The 23,485-nt window shown below is 46.8% G+C and overlaps 1 protein-coding gene across 1 annotated transcript in view; it reads right to left on the reverse strand.

The window, feature by feature from the left end:
• Positions 1 to 6,363: 6,363 nt before the first annotated feature.
• mgst2 (microsomal glutathione S-transferase 2) overlaps positions 6,364 to 23,485 on the reverse strand; it is a 73,842-nt gene continuing 56,720 nt past the window's right edge. The window contains exons 4-5 of the mRNA XM_038792476.1: positions 9,788 to 9,869; positions 6,364 to 7,027 (exon numbers count right to left, since the gene is read on the reverse strand). Coding sequence (XP_038648404.1) covers positions 6,892 to 7,027; positions 9,788 to 9,869 — 218 coding nt within the window. The 3' untranslated portion in view covers positions 6,364 to 6,891. The remainder of the gene's footprint in view (positions 7,028 to 9,787; positions 9,870 to 23,485) is intronic.

The following is a 23,485-nucleotide window of genomic DNA, read 5'->3' on the forward strand; positions in this document are numbered from 1 at the left end:
AAGTGCATATATTAAATGACATTTGTGGTTATGGCTCAAGCAGCAAATCATCACCGAGAAAAGTATGAATTGAATATGAGTGGATTAAATTCATGTGAAAAACTTTCCAAAATAAATATTAACCGGAGCTACGGGAAACGGTGAACTAATGAAATCAAATGCTTTGTCTGCCACCATGGCTTCATCACAACACTAAGGATTTACTTCCGGGAATTAAAGTGTGAATTGTAATAAAGTCAAAATCAACAATTGTTAAACAAATTGGCATGTGCAATTCATCCTCCGTGCATAAAATGGCTCTAACAACAATTTCTGTTGGAAGCCTGCTCCTGTTTGAGAAGTCAGAAGATCGTGGGACACAATGATCCCCGTCCTCCATAATGCTGAAGCTCAGCACATCGGTGCTAAAGACGAGGCTGAAGCATTTGTACACATCTTCAGCCAGAGTGGATGATCCATCTTGGTCTTCTTCTAAGGTCCCCAGCATCACCGTCTTCAGCTGATACAGTTCATTCCGCACGATATCAAGAAATGGCTGAAGGTACTGGATACAGAAAAGACCATGGACCCTGGCAACATCCCAGCTGGCCTCTGGTCACAGTTTTCCAGAACAGTTGTGACATTGGTCACTACCAAAAAATTGTGAAAATAATTTTGAGTATGTAATAACCTTAAAGCCAGGACAAATTCAAAATGGCCACTTGCTGGCCCTTCAGTCTACTTTCATTCATCAGCAAAGTTTTGGAAGCTGCTGGTGTGATGGAACCATAAATTCACTAGACACGTGCTTTAAGATATGAACAGTGGTTTTAATCTACTTACTACAGAGCCAGCCTGTTACCCGTTGAACTCTCGATGAACTGCAGGATGGCTCTGGACAAGGGTACTTATACAGTAGTCCAGGGGGAGGAGTCATGGGCGGAGCCAAGGGTGGAGCCCTGTACAAACTCCTGAGCATTCCCAGAGCTACTCCCCCTAGTGGTAGGATAACGTTACTGCGCTTACAATGGTATTGGTAAATACAGTGTGAATTACTAAGTTACATTCACCACATGGTGACAGTGTGATCAAGCAGCATCTACTCAGCAATAACCTGTTTGTCAGTGCTCAGTTTGGGTTCTGCCTGGGTCACTCGGTTGCAGACCCAATTACAGCCTTGGTGCAAACATGGGGGCAAAAGGTCTGAACCGGCAGCACGGTAGCATGGTGGTTAGCATAAATGCTTCACAGCTCCAGGGTCCCAGGTTCGGTTCCTGGCTGGGTCACTGTCTGTGCGGAGTCTGCACGTCCTCCCCGTGTGTGCGTGGGTTTCCTCCGGGTGCTCCGGTTTCCTCCCACAGTCCAAAGATGTGCGGGTTAGGTGGATTGGCCATGCTAAATTGCCCGTAGTGTCCTTAAAAGTAAGGTTAAGGGGGGGGGGGTTATTGGGTTACGGGTATAGCGTGGGTTTGAGTAGGGTGACCATTATTCGGCACAACATCGAGGGCCGAAGGGCCTGTTCTGTGCTGTACTGTTCTATGTTCTATGTTCTGTGGCGAGAGTGACTGCCCTTGACATCAAGGCAGCATTTGACTGAGTGTAGCATAAAGGAACCCTCGCAATGTTAAAGTCAATGGGACCCGGGAGAAAACTCTTCATTGGTTGGAGTTATAACTAGCACAAAGGAAAATGGCTGTGATTGTTGGAGGTCAATCTAACAGCCCCATGATATTGCTGCAAGGAGTCTTAAGGGTAGAATCGTAGAGTCATAGAGGTTTGCATCATGGAAGCAGGCGATTCGGCCCAACTTGCCTATGCTGCCCAGTTTTAACCACTAACCAAGTTCTGAAAGACGTGTTATTAGATAATTTGGACATTCTGAATTCTTCCTGTGTGTGCCCGAACAGGCACCAGAATGTGGCCACTAGAGGATTTTCACAGTAACTTAATTGAAGTCTTAATGTATGCCTACTTGTGACAATAAAGATCGTTATAATTTCCCGCATTTGGCCCATATCCCTCTATACCCATCTTATCCATATAATTGTTGAAATGCTTTTCAAAAGACAACATTGTACCCGCCTCTACTACTGCCTCTGGCAGCTAGTTCCAGACACTCACCACCCTGTGTGTGAAAAAAGTACCCCTCTGAACCCTTTTATATCTCTCCCCTCTCACCTTGTTTTAGACTCCCCTACCTTTGGGAAAAGATGTTGACTATCTGACTTACCAGTGCCCCTCATTATTTTATGGACCTCTATAAGATCATCCCTGAGCCTCATACACTTCGGGGAAAAACTCTCCCCAATACCATACCATTAACTGAGTAGGTCCTGCCTCGATTCGATCTACCAAAATGCATCATTCACATTTATCTAAATTAAACTTCATCTGCCATTCATCAGCCGATTGACCCGATTAATCAAGATCCCGTTGCAATCCTCGATAACCTTCTTCACTGTCCACTCTGCCACCAATCTTGGTGTCATCTGCAAACTTACTAACCATGCCTCCTAAATTCTCATCCAAATCATTAATATAATTAACAAATAACAGTGGACCCAGCACTGATCCCTGAGGCACACCGCTGGTCACAAACCTCCAGTTTGAAAAACAACCCTCTACAACCACCCTTTGTCTTCTGTCATCAAGCCAATTTTGTATCCAATTGGTTACCTCCACCTGGGTCCTGTGAAATTTAACCTTATGCAACAATCTACCATGCAGTACCTTGTCAAAGGCCTTGCTAAAGTTCATGGAGACTTTAATACACTGTGGCCATTTTGATTTTTTGACTTTGGTTTCTCTGCCTTTCACTTTTCCTCTTATTGCCTTTTGTTTCTGCCCCCACTTTACTTCCCTCTGACTTCCTGCATTAGTTCCCGTCCCCCTGCCACATTAGTTTAAATCCTCCCAACAACACTAGCAAGCCCCTTAGGACATTAATTCCAGTCCTGCACAGGTGCAAACCATCCGGTTTCCACAGGTCCCACCTCCCCCAGAACCAGTTCCAATGTCCCAGAAATTTGAATCCCTCCTTCTTTCACCATCTCTCAAGCCACATATTCATCTTATCTATCCTGACACACATACTCTGAGTAGCTCGTGGCACTGGTAGCAATCTTGAGATTACTACCTTTGAGGCCCTACTTTTTGGTTGAACTCCTAACTTCCTAAATTCAGCTTATAGGACCTCATCACGTTTTTTACCTATATCATTGGTGCCTACATGCACCACAATAACTAGCTGTTCACCCTCACCCTCCAGAAGATCCTGCAGCCGCTCCGTGACATCCTGACCCTTGCATCAGGGGGGCAACATTCCATCTTGGAGTCTCGTTTGCATCCGCAGAAATGCCTGCCTATTCCCCTTACCATTGAATCCCCTATCACTATCGCTCTGCCACTCTTTTTCCTGCCCTCCAGCGCAACGGAGCCAGCCACGGTGCCATGAACCTGGCTGCTGCCACTTTCCCTTGGTGAGCCATCTCCCACAACAGTATCCAAAGTGGTACCTCAGTTTTGTAGGGAGATGACCACAGGGGACACCTGCACTGCCTGCCAACTCGTTCTCTGTCTGATGGTCACCCATTTCCTATCTCCCTCAGTAATTTTTAACTGCGGTGTGACCAACTCACTGAATGACTTCCTCAGCGTCGTGGATGCTCCAAAGTGAATCCATCCGCAGCTCCAAAGCCATCAAGCGGTCTAACAGGAGCTGTGTTTGGCGCTTGGCGGTGTAGTCGACCTCCAGCCCGCTCTGGCACATCCGAAACCCCAAAATCGCCACCAGTGGGTAAAGCTCCAACTCAATGCCCAAGATTGCCAACATAGTATCAAAATCGGACCTCCAGAAACCCACCAGCTTTGAGCATAACCAGTGCATGTGCGTGTGGTGCGCTGGCCCCTTCAAACACCGCTCACATTTATCCTCCACCCCATTGAAAAACCGACTACTTCTAGCCTTAATGAGGCGTGCTCGAAATGCTACTTACAGCTGAATGAGACTCAGCCTCGCACAGGACGAGGGTAGCACTTACTCTCCTCAGTGCCTCATTCCAAACCTGGACCCCCCCAAGTACCACAAATTACTTCCTGCTAACTGGAACGGAAACCCACCAAGCCCCCATTCTCCGCCGGCTGCCCCAACCACCAGGTATTCGCTCTTTCCTATATTTAGCTTATAGCCAGAAAAGGCCCCAAAACGCTGCAACCACCCCATAATGTTTCCCATTGTGGCCGCCGGATCCCTAACATATACATCAAATTGGAAACATATAGCAAGATCCAATGCTGCACCCCTCCCCTAACTATTCCCTTCCAAGTTTTTGAGGTCTTCAGCACCATGGCTAGCGGCTCTATTGCTAACGCAAACAACAAAGGGGACATTGGACATCCTGCCTGGTGCCCCGGTATAGACGAAAGGGCTCAGAAGTCACTCTGTTAGTGCAAACACTGGCAGATGGGGCCACACCCACGCTACAAAGTTCGGTCCAAATCCAAATCTCTCCAGTAACGCGAACAGATAGTCGCACTCTACCCGGTCAACAAGCAAAATTATGATCTCCAGAACCTGACCCTCCGCCGGGATGAGCACCATGTTCAACAGCCATCTCACGTTTTCCATCAACCTCCGCCCCTTCACAAATCCCATTTCATCTTTCCCCACCACTTCCAGGAGACAAAGCTCCAGTCTTACCACCAACACCTTAGCTAGAGGCTTCACGTCAATATTTAACAGGGAGACCGGATGATATGACCCACAGTCTGTGGCGTCTTTGTCCTTCTTCAGGAGCAGGGAAATCGAAGCCTATCCCAATGTCTGTGGCAGAGCATCTCTCTCCAAAGAGTCCCTGAACATCCCCAAAAATAAAGGGGTCAACTGGCCTACGAATGTTTCATAAAATTCCACCAGGAAACCATTGGGCCTTCGGCTGCTTTGTTAATGAGCTTCCCTCCATCATAAGGACAGAACTGAGGATGCTCACTGATGATTGTGAATAGTGTTTATAACATTCGCAATGTCTCAGATACTGAATTAGTCCTTGCTCATATGCAGCAAGTTCCAGACAAGATTCAGGCTTGGGCTGATAAGTGGCACTTAGAATTGGTGGATATAAATGCCAGGCAATGACCATCACCAACTGTAGAGAATCGAGACATCCAACAGGATTACCATTGCTGAATCCCCCAATATCAACATCTTGGGGTAGGGAGTTGACCAGAAACTGAACTAGAACAGTCAGATAAATATTCTGGCTGCAAAAACAAGTCAGAGGTTGGGATGATCAACACCCCAACCAACACTTTAGGCATTCACTCCCTCCCCCCACAGCAGCAGCATTATGCACCATCTATAAGATGCACAGCAGAAACACGCTGAGGCTCCTCCAACAGCATCTTCCACACCTCCAATCTCTATCACTTAGGAGAACAAGGGCAGCAGATGCATGGGGACACCATAGAATTTACAGTGTAGAACGAGGCCATTCGGCCCACCGAGTCAGCAACGGCCCTTACAAAGAGCACCCTACTCAAGCCCACATCTCTACCCTATCCCCATAACCCAGCAACCCCCACCTAACCTTTTTGGACACCAAGGATAATTTAGCATGACCAATCCACCTAACCTGCACATCTTTGGACTGTGGGAGGAAACCGGAGCATTTAGGGATGGCCAATAAATTCTGGTCTTGCCAGCGATGCCCACATCTCACGAATGAGTAAAAGTACAGGATTTCTCAGGTTATCAGTATCACCTTAAGAGATGGAGCAGATTATAGCTTCTATGTGCATCAGTGCCATAACAAGAGTTTTGTTTATGATTAATGACAAGATTGCCCAATCATGGAAAATGTCGAAATTGCTGTTTATAGTGCTGTGTCTCTCCTATTGGTAATTATATCAATGGGAAATTATTGAGGAAAATGTCCCCAGGCAAAATCTTTTATTCATTCATGGGATGTGGGCATTGCTGGCTTGGCCAGCATTTATTGCCCATCCTTAATTGTTCTCAAGAGGGTGGTGGCGAGCTGCCTTGTTGAACCACTGCAGTCCATGTGGTGTAGGATGGAGTTCTAGGATTTTGACCCAGCAACAGTGAAGGAACGGCGAAATATTTCCGAATCAGGATGGTGAGTGTTTTGGTGGTGCTGTACCCATGTATCTGCTGCCCTTGTCCTTCAAGATGGTAGTGGTTGTGGGTTTGGATGATACTGTCCAAGGAGCCTAGGTATGTTGCTGCAGTGCATCCTGTAGATGGTGCACACAGCTGCTACTGTGCCTCGGTGCTGGAGGGGTGAATGCTTGCGGACGTGGTGCCAATCAAGCAGGCCGCTTGAAGTAAAAAGTCGAGAAATATGAAAATAACCAGAATTGCATATATTAAATTATCAAAACTCCAATTTATTTCAGGTATCTTTGATCAAGAACATGCAAAATATGTTACAAATTGGATGAGAAATTAAATTTGCACTTTGAAATTTGGTATCACTTCATCTTAACATTTTATAATTTTGTGAAGAAATTCAGTAAATACAAGTGAGCCCATCCAGAATTCAAAGAATCAAAAACGATTTCAGAACACAGCTTGGACAAGAAACATTGTTTAAGCAGGAGATACACAAAGCATAACATCAGAAGCTTATATATTTGGCAAGTTAATGCTAATTTACCTGAACTTGTCCAAAATGCAACTAACAAAAATAGTTATAAAATAAGATTGTGTATTTTGCATATAGTGTATTGCAATGAATTTTAGAGAAAAAAGCTTGGGGTGATATTCAATAAGTGAAACTTTTTTAAAATGGTGATTTTATTTTACCATGTTGAAGTCTCATATATAAAAAGCGCAGAGCTTCATGCAAGGATATCTTCATATGAACCGGCTTTTTTTGGTCAACTGTTCACACATTACGAAAACAATTTGCTGATCTTTTTAATCACGTTGAAATCAAAATATTTGTCAATAATGCAGGTTGTGATTCCAAAGAAACTCAGAATGAATAGTACGAACAATATCGAGATACCAATTTTGAATCCAGGAATCCTGAAAATAGAAATATACATTTTTTTTTAAATCACAAAATCAGCTAACAGCAATTTATTTTTAAATATGCTTGATGTTTCAGTTAGAAAGACATTTTTATTGGGAAAGTCTTAAATTATAACAAAGTAGAACAAGACAGTAACATACCACAGACACCATTGCAAAATAAACCCACCCAAATCCACTACCCTATAAAGAAACAAAATCTAACAAACCCCGCCCCCCCCCAACAGCTGACAGTGACCATCTCCCTGAGAAAGGAGATAAAAGGCCGCCACCTCGAGTAGAACCCTTCACCGACCCCCCCTCATGGTACACTTGCCTTTTCGAGATACAAAATTTCCAACAAATCACCCAGCCAGGCCAAGGCACTTGGCGATAATAGGGATCTCCACTCCCAGGGCTACTAATGAGGTGAAGGCGAGGACATCCGTCTTCACTCCTGGCTGCAGCACCGGCAAGTTCAATACAGCGAAAATAGCTACCAATCAGCACGGTTCCATCTGAATACCCAAGGTCCCCAACATGGTGTTGAAAAAGACCTAAAAGCTTTCCACTTTAGGACAAGATTAAAACATGTGCATATGATTCGCCAGCTCCCTACAGCAACGTTCACACCTATCCTTCACCCCCAAGAATAAATCACTCATCCACACCCTGGTCAAGTGAACATTGTGCACTACTTTGAACTGGATCAAGCCGAGCCTAGCGCAAGAGGAGGTGGAGTTGACCTGTGAAGTACCTCACTCCATACCCCACCCCGATCACACACCAGACCCCCCCCCCCCCCCCCCCCCCCCCCCCCGCCCCCCAATCCCACTTTCTCTTTATTTCCTCCAATAAAGCCTGCCGCGTTGACAGGATCCGGCTATAGATATCTGAAATCCTTCCCTTGCCCAACTCAGCCAGGAAAAGGACCCTATCCAAGAGCGAGGGCGACCGTGCCGGAGGAAATTAAGGAATTTCTTTACTCAAAAAAAAAAAATCGCAAACCTGTAAGTACCTAAAGACATTAGTTCTCAGGAGCTGAACAACTCATCCATACTGGCAAACCTCCCTTCAATAAACATGTTCCCAAACCTCTCCAACCCATCCTCCCCCAAACACTGAACGACGAATTCAATGGCTCACAAGGGCTCAGAGGGATATTTATCAATTCTGGTAGTCTAAGATGTTAGCTGAACTCAGCCAGTGATTTAAAAAAATATATATAAATTGAAAGTCCCCAATTAAGTGGCAATTTAGCATGGCCAATCTACCTACCCAGTCCATCTTTGGGTTGTGAGGGTGAGACCCATGCAGATACGGCGAGAATGTGAAACTCCACACGGACAGTGATCTGGAGCTGGGATCGAACCCGGGTCCTTGGCACCACGAGGCGGCAGTGTTAACCACTGCGCCACCGTGCCCCACCCCAGCCAGCGATATTGTTGGGGTCAAGACAATTCTCTCTATTGTTCCTAGGCAGGGAAAGAGGGAAAACTGCAAAAACAAAATCAGTTTCCTTTCTTTAAGACTAGGAATTCTTCCTGGCAAGGGTATGGAGTGGAAATCAGGTGGGAATATCAAATTTAGCTGTGATGCAAGTCAATCGGCAGCCTCTGGTTGCACAGACACAAAACAGTCACTGCAATGAGGCACCAAACTTTAGTCAGCATCATTTAATCTGAGCCTTGGTGAAGTGGTAGCATCTTTACCTATAACTCAGAAGGTTATGGGCTCAAGCCCCAGTCCTGAAGCTCAAGCACCTAATCTAGACTGGTGCTCTAGAAAGGCACAGGGGGAACTCTGTATTGAGATGCCTTTCAGATAAGATGGTAAACAAAGGCCCTGACTGGCCTCTTAGGTGGACATAAAGATCCCATTGCACCGCTTGAAGAGAATGCGAAATGCTCCATTGTTTGGCCAATATTTTATCATTTATTAGTTGGACCTGGTTGGGCCCCAATTAGCTGCTTAGTTTCCTGCCTATGTGGGGTTGGGGCTACTGTTGCCACCTTCACACTCAACCAAGGTATTAACTTCCCTTTTTTTAAAAAACTTACAGTATCCAATTGTTTTTTTCTAAGGGGCAATTTAGCGTGGCCAATCCACCTATTCTGCACAGCTTTGGGTTGTGGGGATGAAACCCACGCAAACACAGGGAGAATATGCAAACCCCACACGGACAGTGACCCAGGGCCGGGATTCGAATCTGGATCCTCAGCGCTGTAGGCAGCAGTGCTAACCATGGTGCCACTGTGCCACCCTGGTATTTAACTTCCTTGTTGTCACTTCCTTTGAATGCAGCTGGTGAGGGTGAAGGTTTTTTAGTCCCATCCCAATATGACAAACGATGTACTTCCAGTGGGAGATGTGCGCATGCTTCTTACCTTCCATTTTAGGACCTTAGTTAGTCTGGGTTCTGTGGACCCATTTCTTGGCCAATATTCGACTTGTTCTCAAACGAACTGGGGTAGTGCAGGAATTTGGAACTGACAACTAAATACTTCGTATATAACAAATGATAACTGGTTTATGGTCATGGGAGAGACGTTACATTGGAGCCAGTCAACCTGCTGTTCTTTCTCTGCCCACCACAAAAGACAGGGAGTAGGAGAATATTGCAGGCAGAGTTAGCATGGATCTTTTTCCATACAGTCCCAAACTAATGGCAAATAGCAGAGGCCTGAGAGCAAATTACACACCTGTCCTTTCAGGGGAGAGGATGTACAACATGAGAGAGAAAATAAATTCACCAAGAAAAACTTAACCTCATACCTTCCCATTGTCGACTCCTTATATCCCGTGAAGTACACGTGGCGGCCAAACAGGTAGATAAGACCAAAGACTGAGGCAACTTCTGAATGGAGGAAAGTCACAAAAATATAACCGTTGTAATTAAAATCAGCCATTTAAAATCAAACAAATCTTACTACATTTGATCAATGTTGCAATTGTTTCATCATTTCAGCAACCCAAGATCAAATACAGAAAGTAGTGGCAGGTTGTGCGGTAAATCCCGCCCAAAGGCCTGAGCTTCACGGTCGTTCACGCCGGTGAAACAGCGGTCCCAGGCTTCACCGAGGCAAGGGTGCATTCAACAGGAAACCCTGTTAACAAGAGTGGGACCAGAGGTTCCCGCTGCCGGCTAATGGCGGGCAGCCATTTAAGTTGTTTATGGTTGACCGACCTGATACGAATCGCTTCAGTTCTGGATAATGTCCTGTCCTGAACTCAATTGTTGAGCTGCACTGCTTGGTGCCGATTGCCTCATCACCTTCCAGACTGAACTCAGCAAGATGAAAAAGACAATCAACCTGATATTGCCTGAATTGTTATCTCGGAAAATCACCATATCTCAATCCCATAAGTGTTATGGTGCAGGAGGAGGTTATTTGGCCCATCGTGTCTGCACCAGCTCCCCAAACTAACATTATGACTTAGTGCCATTCTCCTGCCTTTTCCCTGTAACTCTGGCACACTGTTTCTATTCAATAATCATCTCAGCCCGCTCAAATAACTTATTGAACGCAATTATTTACGCAAAGAGCGGTGAGGCCGTGGAATGCCCTACCTGCAACAGTAGTGCACTCGCCAACATTGAGGGCATTTAAAAGTTTATTGGATAAGGATATGGATGATAATGGCATCGTGTAGGTTAGATGGCCTTTAGTTTTTGACTTCCCATGTCGGTGCAACATCGTGGGCCGAAGGGCCTGTACTGCGCTGTATCGTTCTATGTTCTATGTTCTATGAACCTGCCTCCACTGTACTTCCACGTAGTGCATTCCAGGTCCAAACCACTCATGTGAAAACGCTTTTTCCCCCACACCATATTTGCTTCTTTTGCAAATCATTTTAAACCTGTGTCCTCTCATTCTTGATCCTGTTATGAATGGGAACAGTTTGTCCCCATCTACTCTGTCCAGCCCCCTCATCATTTTGAACATTCTATCAAATGTCCTCTTTGTGGGCAACATGGTGGCCTAGTGGTTAGCACAGCTGCCTCACGGCGCTGAGGTCCCAGGTTCGATCCCGGCTCTGGGTCACCGTTCCTTGTGGAGTTTGCACATTCTCTCCGTGTCTGCGTGGGCTTCGCCCCCACAACCCAAAAATGTGCAGAGTAGGTGGATTGGCCACTCTAAATTGCCCTTTAATTGGAAAAAATAATTGGGTAATCTAAATTTATTTTTTTTAAATTTCCTCTTTGCCTTCTTCTCTCCAAGGGGAACAGTCCCAACCTCTCTAATCTATCCTCAGAACTGAAGTATCTCATCCCTGGAACCATTCTTGTAAACCTCTTCTGCACTCTCTCCAACGCACTCACATTCTTCCTATAGTGTAGCATCCAGAACAGCGGAGGTCTAACCGAGTATCTTGTATATGTTCAGCGTAAACTCCTTGCTGTTTCAGTCTGTGCCCCTTCAAAGGCTTCAAAGTACAAGAGTATGGCTCATACAGGCACACCTGGGCAGCATGTTGACACAGCAGTTAGCCCTGCTGCCTCACAGCGCCAGAACCCGGGTTCGATTCCGGCCTCGGGTGACTGTCTGTGTGGATTGTACAATAGTAGGGAAAATGGTGCCTCCGAGGTACAGTTGTGGCAGCAGGGAAAATCCTGCCTGGAAAGGAGTAAACTGATATTCTCCAAGAACCTAATCAAATTAGCATAGTACAAGCCAGCATGCCACAGTTAACACATCTTCCACTTTAGCGACAGGAACTAATAGGAAAGTGATCAGCCTGGCTCCGGCCTGTCTAGGAGAGACATTGTACAGATAGCTACATGCAAATATCAGGGACATGGAGCAGTTACCACCTCATCACTGACTGATTGTTTAGCCACGGTGTTTTGTATCGTAAAGCAGGTGGACATGATGTATCTCCGAAACGATTAGGAGCAATGTATGTAAAACAGTGTATCCATCTCATCTAATCGAGAATGATTGTAATCCCATCACGCTGCCAGCACCGACAATCGGTTGCATTGTACTATTTGAATCACTCATATCACGTTGAATCATTTTGAATTACTCTGTAACGAGCCGAAACAGTATAAAGAAGTGTGTGGGGGCTTTGTTCAAGCAGAGCGGCTTGGACCAAGCTGCAGTTATAGCAGCCGAGTTTAGTTCTCCCGCTTGCATGTGGCATTAAAAGATGTTTTGTTAAAGTTTCCCACGGTCTGAAGAACTCAACTCATCTAACTCCGCTAACAAGGAGTCTGCACTTTCTCCCCGTGCCTGTGTTTGGTTCCCTCCAGGTGCTCTGGTTTCCTCCCACAGTCGAAAGATATGCAGGTTAGGTGGGGTTTCGGGGTAGGGCAGGGGAGTGGGCCTAGGTAGGACGCTCCTTCAGAGGGATAGTGCCGCCTCGATGGGCCAAATGGCCTCCTCCTGCATGGTAGAGATTCTGTGGATCAACAAAGGAGGGCAGTCTGTGATGGAAATAAGACGATCAAGGGCTAGACAGGATAACACCACAGGTAAATATTGAAAAATGGCAAAAGTATTTAAGAACTATTTCACTTTGCCATTCACTTGACAAATGAAACAGGCAGACAAGGCTTTGAGTCATGAGATGAGCAATGAGAAAAGTTCATTTAAAATATAAAAAGGAGCTGTATTCAATAATCTGATCAAACTGAAAGAGCATAAAGTCCCTGATCCGGATGCATTGCATTCCTGTATTTGAAAAAAAGGAGCAGAGGTTTTACTGCATATATTTAATTATTAATTAGATAAATGTGTAATGCCAGGCTACTGGCAGATAGCTAATGCAATTCCTATATTTAAGAAGGGGACTGAACATGGCCAATAAATTATAGGCCAGTTAGCTTAACAACAGAGGTAGGAAAATAATGGAATCCCTACGAAAGGAGGCAGAAGAACATTTAGAAATGAAAAATAAAATCATTAATAGTCAGCATTAATTTCAAAAGGGAAAATCTTGCTTGGACAACCTTGTTGAATTTATTGAGGAGGTAACAAGAGACAGTGGGCAATTGTAATGCAGCAGGTGTAATCTTCAAAGGGCTTTCAATGAGGTGCCCCATAATGAATAATAATGGGGAGCCAGGAGACAAGTGGCAAAATGGATTGTTAACTGGCCTAGAGACAAATTCGAGAATGGAAGTGGGGTGTAGTTTTCTAGAGTGACAGAAAGCAGGTAGTGGTGTTCCACAAGAATCCGTGTTAGGACCATGGCCATTCACAATTTACATTGACAATTTGGACTTTGGAATCAAAAAGCCAACATCCAAATTTGCAGATGTCACCAAATTGGGAATGGGCATGGTTAGTCAATACGGAGAAGGACTGTAACAAATTACAGGAGGACATAAATAAAGTTACACGCTGGGCAAATAATTTCCAAATCAAATTAAACACGGAGAAATGTGGCATAGTACAATTTGAGAGAAAGATTAGGCAGATCACTTATTATTCAGAAGGTGCAAGTCTAGGTGGAGTCGAGGAAGAAAAGGATTTCAGAGTACAAATATAATTAATCACTCTCACAGGTTAGCAAGGCCAAAAAAAACCACAAACCACTCGGCTTTATTTCCAGAGGGACAGAACTGAAAAGTAGGGAGTCTCTGCCAAACCTGCAATGACCATTGCATCGACCACACTTTAAAGTAGTGCGAGAAGTTCTTGTTGCCACAATATAAAAAGGATATAGAGGTGCAGAAGCGGTTGCAGAGAAGATTTCCATGGATGATACGGGAAAGAGTATGTCAGAAAGGTCTGGCTGGCTGATTCTCTTTTCTCTTGGAAAAAGAAGGCTTTTGGGGTGACCTGACAGGAGTCTTCAAAATTATGCAAGGTGTTGGTAGAGTGGATACAGAGAGAAGGTTTCTTTTTGTGGAGAAGAGCGTAACTGCAGGTCATCAATTTAAGATAGTCACAACTTTCGGTGGCGGCCATGGAGTAAGTGGTCTCACATTTGGTGGCTCTCGCTCTAGATGGATTTTGTTGGTCCTTCCCGAGCCGGATGGGGGGCTTCTTGAGTACTGTGCGAGTGCCCAGGGAAGGTAATACTCCTCTGGTGAGATTGGTGTATGGATTAGAGGATGAGGAGAGCCACAAGAAAGAGAGAGCAGCTGGAACAGAGTAGTTTTTGTGGTGCGCCACAGGTTAAGATGGCAGAGGTTTAGGGGACAGCACTGCCCGCCTAGTGGTCACCGGAGCAACTGGTGGAGTTTTTAAATAATGAGTTTCAGCAGCACAGGAAGGATGGTGTCGGTGGTGGAGCCGCTCAGAGCAGTGATTGAGAAAGTGGCGATACAGAAGGTGGAGGAGGCGGTGGGAGAGCACGAGGAGCAGATGGCCTTTTTGACGGCGGAGTTGGGGAGGATGGTGGACAGCCAGAAGAGGCTGAGAGAGAAGTTGGAGGACCTGAAGAATCATTCCAGAAGACAGGATTTGAGGGTAGTCAGGAATCCCAAGGACATTGAGGGAGAGGAGGCCGGCAAGTATGTGACAAGGATGCTGGAGTAGTTGATGGGGGAAGAGGGCCTTTGATCGGCCTCTCGAGGTGGACCGGATGGACAGGGTGCTGAGGAGGAGGCCACAGGTGGGGGAGCCGTCAGGGTTGGTCAATAAGAGGGTGGCGTTTGAGGCGGTGCAGTTGTACCATTTCTTGGACAAGGAAAAGATTTTGAGATGGGTGCGGCAGACCAGGAGGTGCACCTGGGAAGGGAGTGAGCTGCGGGTCCACCAACACATAGGTGCGGAACTGACGAAGAGGATAGCTGTGATCAACCGGCTGAAGCTTCCCTCTTCAAGAAGGGAGTGAAGTTTGAGGTGCTGTACCTTGTCAGCTTGTGCAGGGGTTTTATTTTGACTCGCCGGAGGAGGCGATGGACTTTATGCGAGACCATGGACCATGGGAGGCACGTGAGGACACTGAACTTTGTACTTATGGTAGAATGTTCTGGGTGGGTAGTTCGGGGTGGGTTTTGACGGGGAGCGGCGATGGCGAGTGTGTCCTTTGTTCTCCTTTGTTTGTTGGTGGGAGTGGGGGTGGGTTGGACTGGAGGGGCATCGGGAGGTTAGAGGCCTTTGGCCAGGCCTCCATGCGAGCTGGGCAGGCTAGTTGACGGAAGTGAAGTAGGGGTTGTCAGGAGGAAGGCGTGGTGGGGGGGGGGGGGGGGGGGGGGGGGGAATAGGGTTGGTTCTTTGTTTGAGGGTAAGGGGGGTTGCTGACATGGGTGAGATTGGTGTGGCGTAGTTGGGAAGGGAGAGGTGGTGGTTGGACATCCGAGGGCGGCCACAGAGGCGTGCGTGACTCGGGACGGGGCCTGGCCCAAGAAGGGGTACGGCTGATCGGCAGGGGGGGGGGGGGTGTCCCCTGTCCAGACTGGTCAAGTGGAATGTGAGAGAGCTGAATGAGACGGTTAAATAGTTGCATGTGTTCACACATCGGAGGAGTCTGAAGGCGGACGTGGCGTTTTTACAGGTGGCACACTTGAAGTTGGGGGATCAGACAAGGCTGAGGAGGGGATGGGCGGGGCAGATGTTCCAATCGTGGCTGAATGTGAAGACGAGGGTAGTGGCAGGGTTGGTCAATAAGAGGGTTGGGAGGTGGGGAGCATTGTGGCTGTTCCAGGGGGTAGGTTTGTGCTGGTTAGTGGGAAGCTGGAGGGGATGTCGGTGGTCCTGGTAAACGTCAATGCCCAAATTAGGAGGATATAGATTTTATGAGGTAGGTGTTGGGGAGGATTCTGGATTTAGATACGCACTGGTTCATTATTGGGGGGAGGTGGGTTTAATACGGTGGGACCCAAGCCTGGACTGGTCGATCCCAAAGTCGTTGGGGGTGTTGGCAGTGGCTAAGGAGCGGAGGGGGTTCATGAAGCGCATTGGGGGGGGAGGGGGGGCGGAACCCATAGAGGTTTGGGAGGCCGAGGGTGAAGGAGTTTTCATACTTGTCCCATGAGCATTGTGTGTATTCCCAGACCGACTTTTTCGTAAAGGACAAGGCGCTGCTGGCAGGGGGGGACGACTCGTGGTCTTCGGCGATCATGTCTCTGACAACGTGCCACATTGGCTGGATTTGCGGCAGGGTTCAGGAGGAGGCCCAACAGCAGCATTGGAGGTTGATGAGGGGCTATTGGCGGATGAGGGTGCGTGTGAGCGGGTGCAGGCTGCAATGTGGGGCTATGTGGGGGTGAATGATACAGGGGAGGTCACAGCCATCTGGCTGTGGGAGGCACTTGAGGCTGTAGTTAGAAGGGAGTTTATTTTGATTCAGGCGCATAGGGAGAGGGTGGAGTGGGAGGAGAGAGCTAAGCTGATCAATGAGATTTTGAGGGTGGACAGGAGGTACTCGGTGAGATAGAGTTTGAGTTAGTGTCCACGGGAAGGCAGTGAGGCAGCTGCAGAGGGCCAGGGAGGTAGTTTACGAGTACAGGGAGAAGGTGAGGGCGGGGAGGAGGTAATATTGGATCCGGAGTGGGTGAATGGTGTATTTGAGGCCTTTTCTAGGAGGTTTTATGAGTCAGAGCCCCTGAGGGGGGAAAGAGAGGATGAGGTGGTTCCTGGATGGGTTGGAGTTTCCCAGGGGGAAGGAGAGGCAGGTTCAGGGCTCCGATTGGGCAGTGGGAGGTGATGAATGGCATGAGGGCGATGCGGTTGGAAAGGCATCGGGTCCGGACAGGTTCCCAGTGGAGTTTTAGAAAACGTTTGGAGTTCTGGGGCAGGGGGTTCTCTGGCTTTGCTGAATTTGATAAATTATTATTGGGCTGCAAACATTGCGATGGTGAGGAAATGGGCCGTGGAGGAGATGTAAGTTTGGGGACGCGTGCAGATGGCATTATGTTGGGGAATGTTTGAAGGCTTTGTTATTGGCAGCTCTGCCATTCTCACCGGCCAGGTACTCCGTTAGCCTAGCCTTCGAAGATGTTGGCTTTGAGGGTATGGGGGCAATGTAAGCAGCTGGGGTTAGAGGGAATGTCATTGCGGGTGCCTATTTGCGATGAGTTCCAAGCTGCCAGCGTGCAGTGCCAAGGTGCCCACATTCCGGGGGGGGTGGGGGGGGCGGGGGCCTTTCCAGCCTACTTACGCAAGCACAGCTTGGTCCTGCCCATTGTGGGCAGATTCCTGATCGCACGAGGCATCGTGGCTGAGGGGAAGCCACGTCGTGCTCCCATTGGGGTGTGACATGGCTGGTAGATCGTGCTCGTTCTTTCAGAAAGAGACAGCTATTGATACGGCTTTGAAGAAAAGATCGGAGTCCTGACAAACCCATGAAGAAGCTCTGGCTGTATTTCTTCAGAAGCTGTTTCAGTTGGTTTCAGCTCCCCCTTGTTCTCAGACAAATCTTCACTGCTTTGAAAGACGATTAATCTCTTTCAACTGAGCTGCAGGGAGAGCAAAACTGCTCAACGTCTGGACACAGCTTCATTCAGATCAGAACTGAACTGCTTTCTACAAAATACCTGATACCTTAGCTCCACCCAGCAACGACATCATCTTACCAAGCCTGAAATCTAATTAACTCCAGAGGGAATCCCCTTAATCAAAACAAAATTTCCATTAGCTCAAGCTTTTTACAATGCTTTAATTGCACCCCTAGCTGCCAACCTTTCAAACCAAGATTCTTTTAAAACATGACTGCAGCAGTCAAACACACACTAACCCAGGTTTTTAACCCTTACTGCACCAAATACCTATAAAACACCTTAAATTCCTACATTCATCACACCCCACACTATTCACCAACCAAGCTGCCGACCTGCAAAATTGCAGAATTTGTTCTCATATGGAACTTGAGAGTGAGAGAGAACATAAGCCTGGAGACTGCCCTGCAATTCATTAAAGTCATTGCTGTTCCTCGATCTCAACTCCACTTTCCTGCCCGATCCCCCATATTCCTTAATCCCTTTTGAATGTGTAAGTCTGTGTGAGAGCGACTGAGTGTATGCAAGAGAGAGGGAGAGAGAGAGAGAGAGGGAGAGAGAGAGAGATCATGTGTCAGCAAGAGAGATAGAAAGGGAATTGACCCAGACACTGTGATTTTTTCGCCCCTCTTCATTCATGTGAAGAAGCATCTCACCTCTCCTTCAAAAACCTCGCTTCAAACTAATCTTTTACACCCTCACTCAAAGTAATTTTTGCAAAACAATGGCAAAGCCTTAACACTAAAATTGTATAATTACAGTCAATTGCTATGATGAATTCAATTGCACATGTAAATTTGATGGGTCACAAATTTGATGCTAGATTCACAAATGCTTCAATTATTGATTCATTTAATGCTTCACTGTGAATGCCAGTACGAACAATCTAACGTTGGATTTTTACCTATCTACCCTACAGAAGTCTTTCCTTGTCCTCTCAGTTTTGGGCTATGCATCCTGCTGTTCGAACAGACCATCAGCCTGTCACATTCTGGCCCTGAATAGCACTTCCTCCTGTCTCTCCATTAGCTTCAGTGACGCAGTCACAAAACAAAGCCATCATTCCCAAAGAAGCCACATTAACATTTGCATTAACAGGTACCAACAAATGTCCTTCAATGCGAAACGTCAGGACTGCAGACAAAACGTTGCACAGCAGGTTATGCATAAAAAGCAATAATGTGACAACTCATTGATTTTAGTATTGTAGTAGATTTGGTATAAAAGTGACTAGTTAAATCTCAGCCTGTTATCATTTCCTTTTCAACCTCTGTTAACTCATTGGTGGCAAATTCAATCAAGATACGATAAACCCCTGATATGTTTAGCCTCTTGGAAGCTAAAGCTTGGCACCTAAACATATTATTTGGAGTGAGATGTGGCACATTTTTCCTGGGCCACTAGTGGGAAAAGAGTCAGAATATTCTTGTGCAATGGGAGCATAGCCACATCAGCTTGTTCTAGGCATATTTTATAGGCATTTCTGTCAAATTGCTTACAACCTTGTACAAAAAAAGACTCAATTTCAATTCCAAAGTTTTGGCAAAAAAAAAATTCAAATATGCAAACAAACATTTTTGAATGACGGTTTCGTATTATTCATTTTAAACTGCACTGAATTCAAAGTCTTGTGCAGAATTCTACTCTCCCGCAAGGCGGGCTCAGAAAGTGGGGGGGGGGGGGGGGGGGGGTGGTATATACAATTGAATGGATGGAATTCCCCCCTCCCCTCCCGGGAACACCTGCCCTAACCCAGGTGGATTTTCGCTTGGGTGGGCAGGGCCTCAGGTGGTAAGCTCGCTCATCCATTGATTAAGGCCCTTAAGTAGGGCTTTTTTCTGCCCCGCCTCAATTTTCAGACTGGCAGGAGCAGTGACGGTAGGAACTTCCTTCCAAAGGTGGATGTAAGTCACACCCACAGCCAATCAATACTCAAGTAAGCGTTAAATGGCAGTGGGCTTCTGAGAGTCGCCGGTAGCGCACTGGCTCTCCACCCTTAAAATTCTACCCTCGAGATGGCTTGATTGCTCCATGGTGTGGTCCTGTGCTCCACACACTACAAAGCCTCCAAGTTCAATCCCAGGGAACGTGTGTTCAAATCCAGAGATAACTGAAATAAACTTCCTAGGGTTCAACATAACACTGGCACTTTCAATCAAAGAGTTGGTTGACAGGGTGGCAGTGTGAGCATTATAACTAGCAAGTACCTGCCATAGTCAGATAACATACACACATATACTAGGTGAGGACCACATACATAGTATGGACATGGAATGTGATACCTGGGACACACACACATAGAATTACCATGAAATGTGGCACACAATTTAACTGAAAAATTTCTCTAGGTATGTTTTGGGCTCAGTTAGCGGGGTGTTTCTTGAAAGCTGCGTAAGAGGGCTGGTTTAGCTCAGTGGGCTAGATAGCTGGTTTGTGATGCAGGACAAGGCCAGCAGTTCGGGTTCAATTCCCGTACCAGCTTACCCGAACAGGCGCCGGAATGTGGCAACCAGGGGCTTTTCATAGTAACTTCATACTTGTGACACAACCCCCACAATCCAAAGATGTGCAGGTTAGGAGGATTGGTTATTATTATTATTAGGAGAGATTGCGGCCCACATTTAACAGCACTTAGTGCCAAAGGTGAGCCCCCATAAGTGTCTCACCATCACTGGCTGTCTGGCCGTCCGACTTGCGCTTCAGCATCTCGCCGCTAGCAAGGGGGAGCTGCTTTTAAACGCTCTCCCTCCCCACTCACACCTAGTCAACACACAAACATGGCAGCGCACTTGCCTGCTCCTTGCTTTTGCTCGAGCCCTGGAATGAACCCGTTGCATAGAAGTTCAGGGCTGCGACGATCATGGCCTTCAGGAGCAGGTGCCTTCCTCTTCCACGGGGTGACAAGTCTGTGAGGACGTGGCATAAGTGCCGCACTGTCTCTTTGTTGAGACGGAGTCTCCTGCGGCACATGCTGTTGGTCACCTCCTCAAAAGACCAACGGTGCCTGTACACACGGCGCTGAGGACCTCGGTTTGATCCCGGCTCTGGGTCATTGTCCATGTGGAGTTTGCACATTCTCCCCGTGTCTGCATGGGTTTCACCCCCACAACCCAAAGATGTGTAGGTTAGGAGGATTGGCTACGCTAAATTATCCCTTTTTAAAAAATAATTGGGTACTCTGAATTTATTTTTTTAAACGGTGCCTTTACATCTTGGGCCATCGCTGGCATCCCTCTTTGGGTTCTTCCTCAACCTGATGGGTGCCTGGGTCTTCAGGGTGTGCCACAGCCACCTGCATCTGGGGTGCTGCCTCCAGCCATCCTTGATGCTGCTGCCTTACCCGGTGTCTGGCTGCCTGGACTGGCGCCAGCACCACGAGGGCAGCCTTTGTGGGACCGACATAGCCAGCCATATTGTTATATCTGTTAAGAACTGGAGATGGAGAGAGACCGACAATTAGTTAGGGCTTCCATCCCGGGACCCTCAAATGCCCCGAGCCTCCCCCACCCTTACGTGTCATGCCTTTTTAAGAGTGTTATCCAACGAACCAGTTGTGCTGGAGAACTTTGCTCTTCACACTTCACATTAGGAGCCCCTAGATATCTGCCGGGAACATTAGGGGGATCGAGCTCAGGTGCCCTCCCTGATCCACACACTCACCCTTTGGTCGTGAGGATAGCCCCAGTGCGGAACCCAGCTCGAGTGTTTGATTGTTGGCTGCTGCCTCTACGGTGCTGACACTTCTAGAGGACAGACAACTGTTCAGACTTCAAAGTTGGATTGAAATGTAATGGAATCATCACCTGAGACATGGCATGTGTACCAACAAGAAGCCACTTGACAATATTTTGTTTATTAAAACGGTCAACGGTAACAACATAACATTCCACATATCACACGAACCATTAAACAACAAGGAAATGTCACCATGCTATATTGGTACCAAGACAAAGCTATAGCAGCTAATTTTCACAAAAAAGCCAAACACGGTGTCACCCCTCACACGTTCCTCAACAGAAACAGTTATCATGTCTAGAATTTTGTTGTAGAAATGATTTGTCCAACAATGTTGCATCTGAACCAGAGGGGCACCAATATCCTGGGAGAGAGGTTTTCTAGTACTCTTCGTGAGGGTTTAAACTAATTTGGCTGGGGAATGGGAACCGTATTTGTAGTCCAGCAACTAAGGAAGCCGATATTCAGGACGCCAAAGCGTGTAGTGACACAGTGGGGAAGGTAACACTGACAAAGGAGAGTACTTGCAGGCAAGGAGATGGGTTGAAGTGTGCATACTTCAACGCAAGAAGCATCAGGAATAAGGTGGGTGAACCTAAGGCATGGATCGGTACTTGGGACTACGATGTGGTGGCCATCACAGAAACTTGGATAGAAGAGGGACAGAAATGGTTGTTGGAGGTCCCTGGTTATAGATGTTTCAACAAGATTAGGGAGGATGGTACAAGAGGTGGGGGGGGGGGGGTGGCATTGTTAATTAGAGATAGTATATCAGCTGCAGAAAGGCAGTTCGAGGAGGATCTGCCTACTGAGGTAGAATAGGTTGAAGTCAGAAATAGGAAAGGAGCAGTCACCTTGTTGGGAGTTTTCTATAGGCCCCCCAATAGCAGCAGAGATGTGGAGGAACAGATTGGGAAACAGATTTTGGAAAGGTGCAGAAGTCACAGGGTAGTAGTCATGGGTGACTTCAACTTCCCAAACATTGAGTGGAAACTCTTTAGATCAAATAGTTTGGATGGGGTGGTATTTGTGCAGTGTGTTCAGGAAGCTTTTCTAACGCAGTATGTAGATTGTCCGACAAGAGGGGAGGCCATATTGGATTTGGTACTTGGTAATGAACCAGGGCAGGTGATAGATTTGTTAGTGGGGGAGCATTTTGGGGGTAGTGACCACAATTCTGTGAATTTCACTTTAGTAATGGAGAGGGATAGGTGCGTGCAACAGGGCAAGGTTTACAATTGGGGGAAGGGTAAATACAATGCTGTCAGACAGGAATTGAAGTGCATAAGTTGGGAACATAGGTTGTCAGGGAAAGACACAAGTGAAATGTGGAACTTGTTCAAGGAACAGGTACTGTGTGTCTTTGATATGTATGTCCCTGTCAGGCAGGGAAGAGATGGTCAAGTCAGGGAACCATGGTTGACAAGAGAGGTTGAATGTCTTGTTAAGAGGAAGAAGGAGACTTATGTAAGGCTGAGGAAACAAGGTTCAGACAGGGCGCTAGAGGGATACAAGATAGCCAGGAGGGAACTGAAGAAAGGGATTAGGAGAGCTAAGAGAGGGCATGAAAAATCTTTGGCGGGTAGGATCAAAACCCCAAGGCCTTTTACACATATGTGAGAAATATGAGAATGACTAGAGCGAGGGTAAGTCCGATCAAGGACAGTAGCGGGAGATTGTGTATCGAGTCTGAAGAGATAGGAGAGGTCTTGAACGAGTACTTTTCTTCAGTATTTACAAATGAGAGGGGCCATATTGTTGGAGAGGACAGTGTGAAACAGACTGGTAAGCTCAAGGAGATACTTGTTAGGAAGGAAGATGTGTTGGCCGTTTTGAAAAACGTGAGGATAGACAAGTCCCCCGGGCCTGACGGGATATATCCAAGGATTCTATGGGAAGCACGAAACGAAATTGCAGAGCCGTTGACAATGATCTTTTCAACCTCACTGTCAACAGGGGTGGTACCAGGGGATTGGAGAGTGGCGAATGTCGTGCCCCTGTTCAAAAAAGGTAATAGGGATAACCCTGGGAATTATAGGCCAGTTAGTCTTACTTCGGTGGTAGGCAAAGTAATGGAAAGGGTACTGAGGGATAGGATTTCTGAGCACCTGGAAAGACACTGCTTGATTAGGGATAGTCAGCATGGATTTGTGAGGGGTGGGTCTTGCCTTACAAGTCTTATTGACTTCTTTGAGGAGGTGACCAAGCATGTGGCGTACCGCAGGGATCAGTTCTGGGTCCTCTGCTGTTTGTGATTTTCATTAATGACTTGGATGAGGGAGTAGTAGGGTGGGTCAGTAAATTTGCAGATGATACGAGGATTGGTGGAGTTGTGGATAGTG

The sequence above is a fragment of the Scyliorhinus canicula genome, chromosome 3, assembly GCF_902713615.1.
Source record: "Scyliorhinus canicula chromosome 3, sScyCan1.1, whole genome shotgun sequence".
NCBI lineage: Eukaryota > Metazoa > Chordata > Chondrichthyes > Carcharhiniformes > Scyliorhinidae > Scyliorhinus > Scyliorhinus canicula.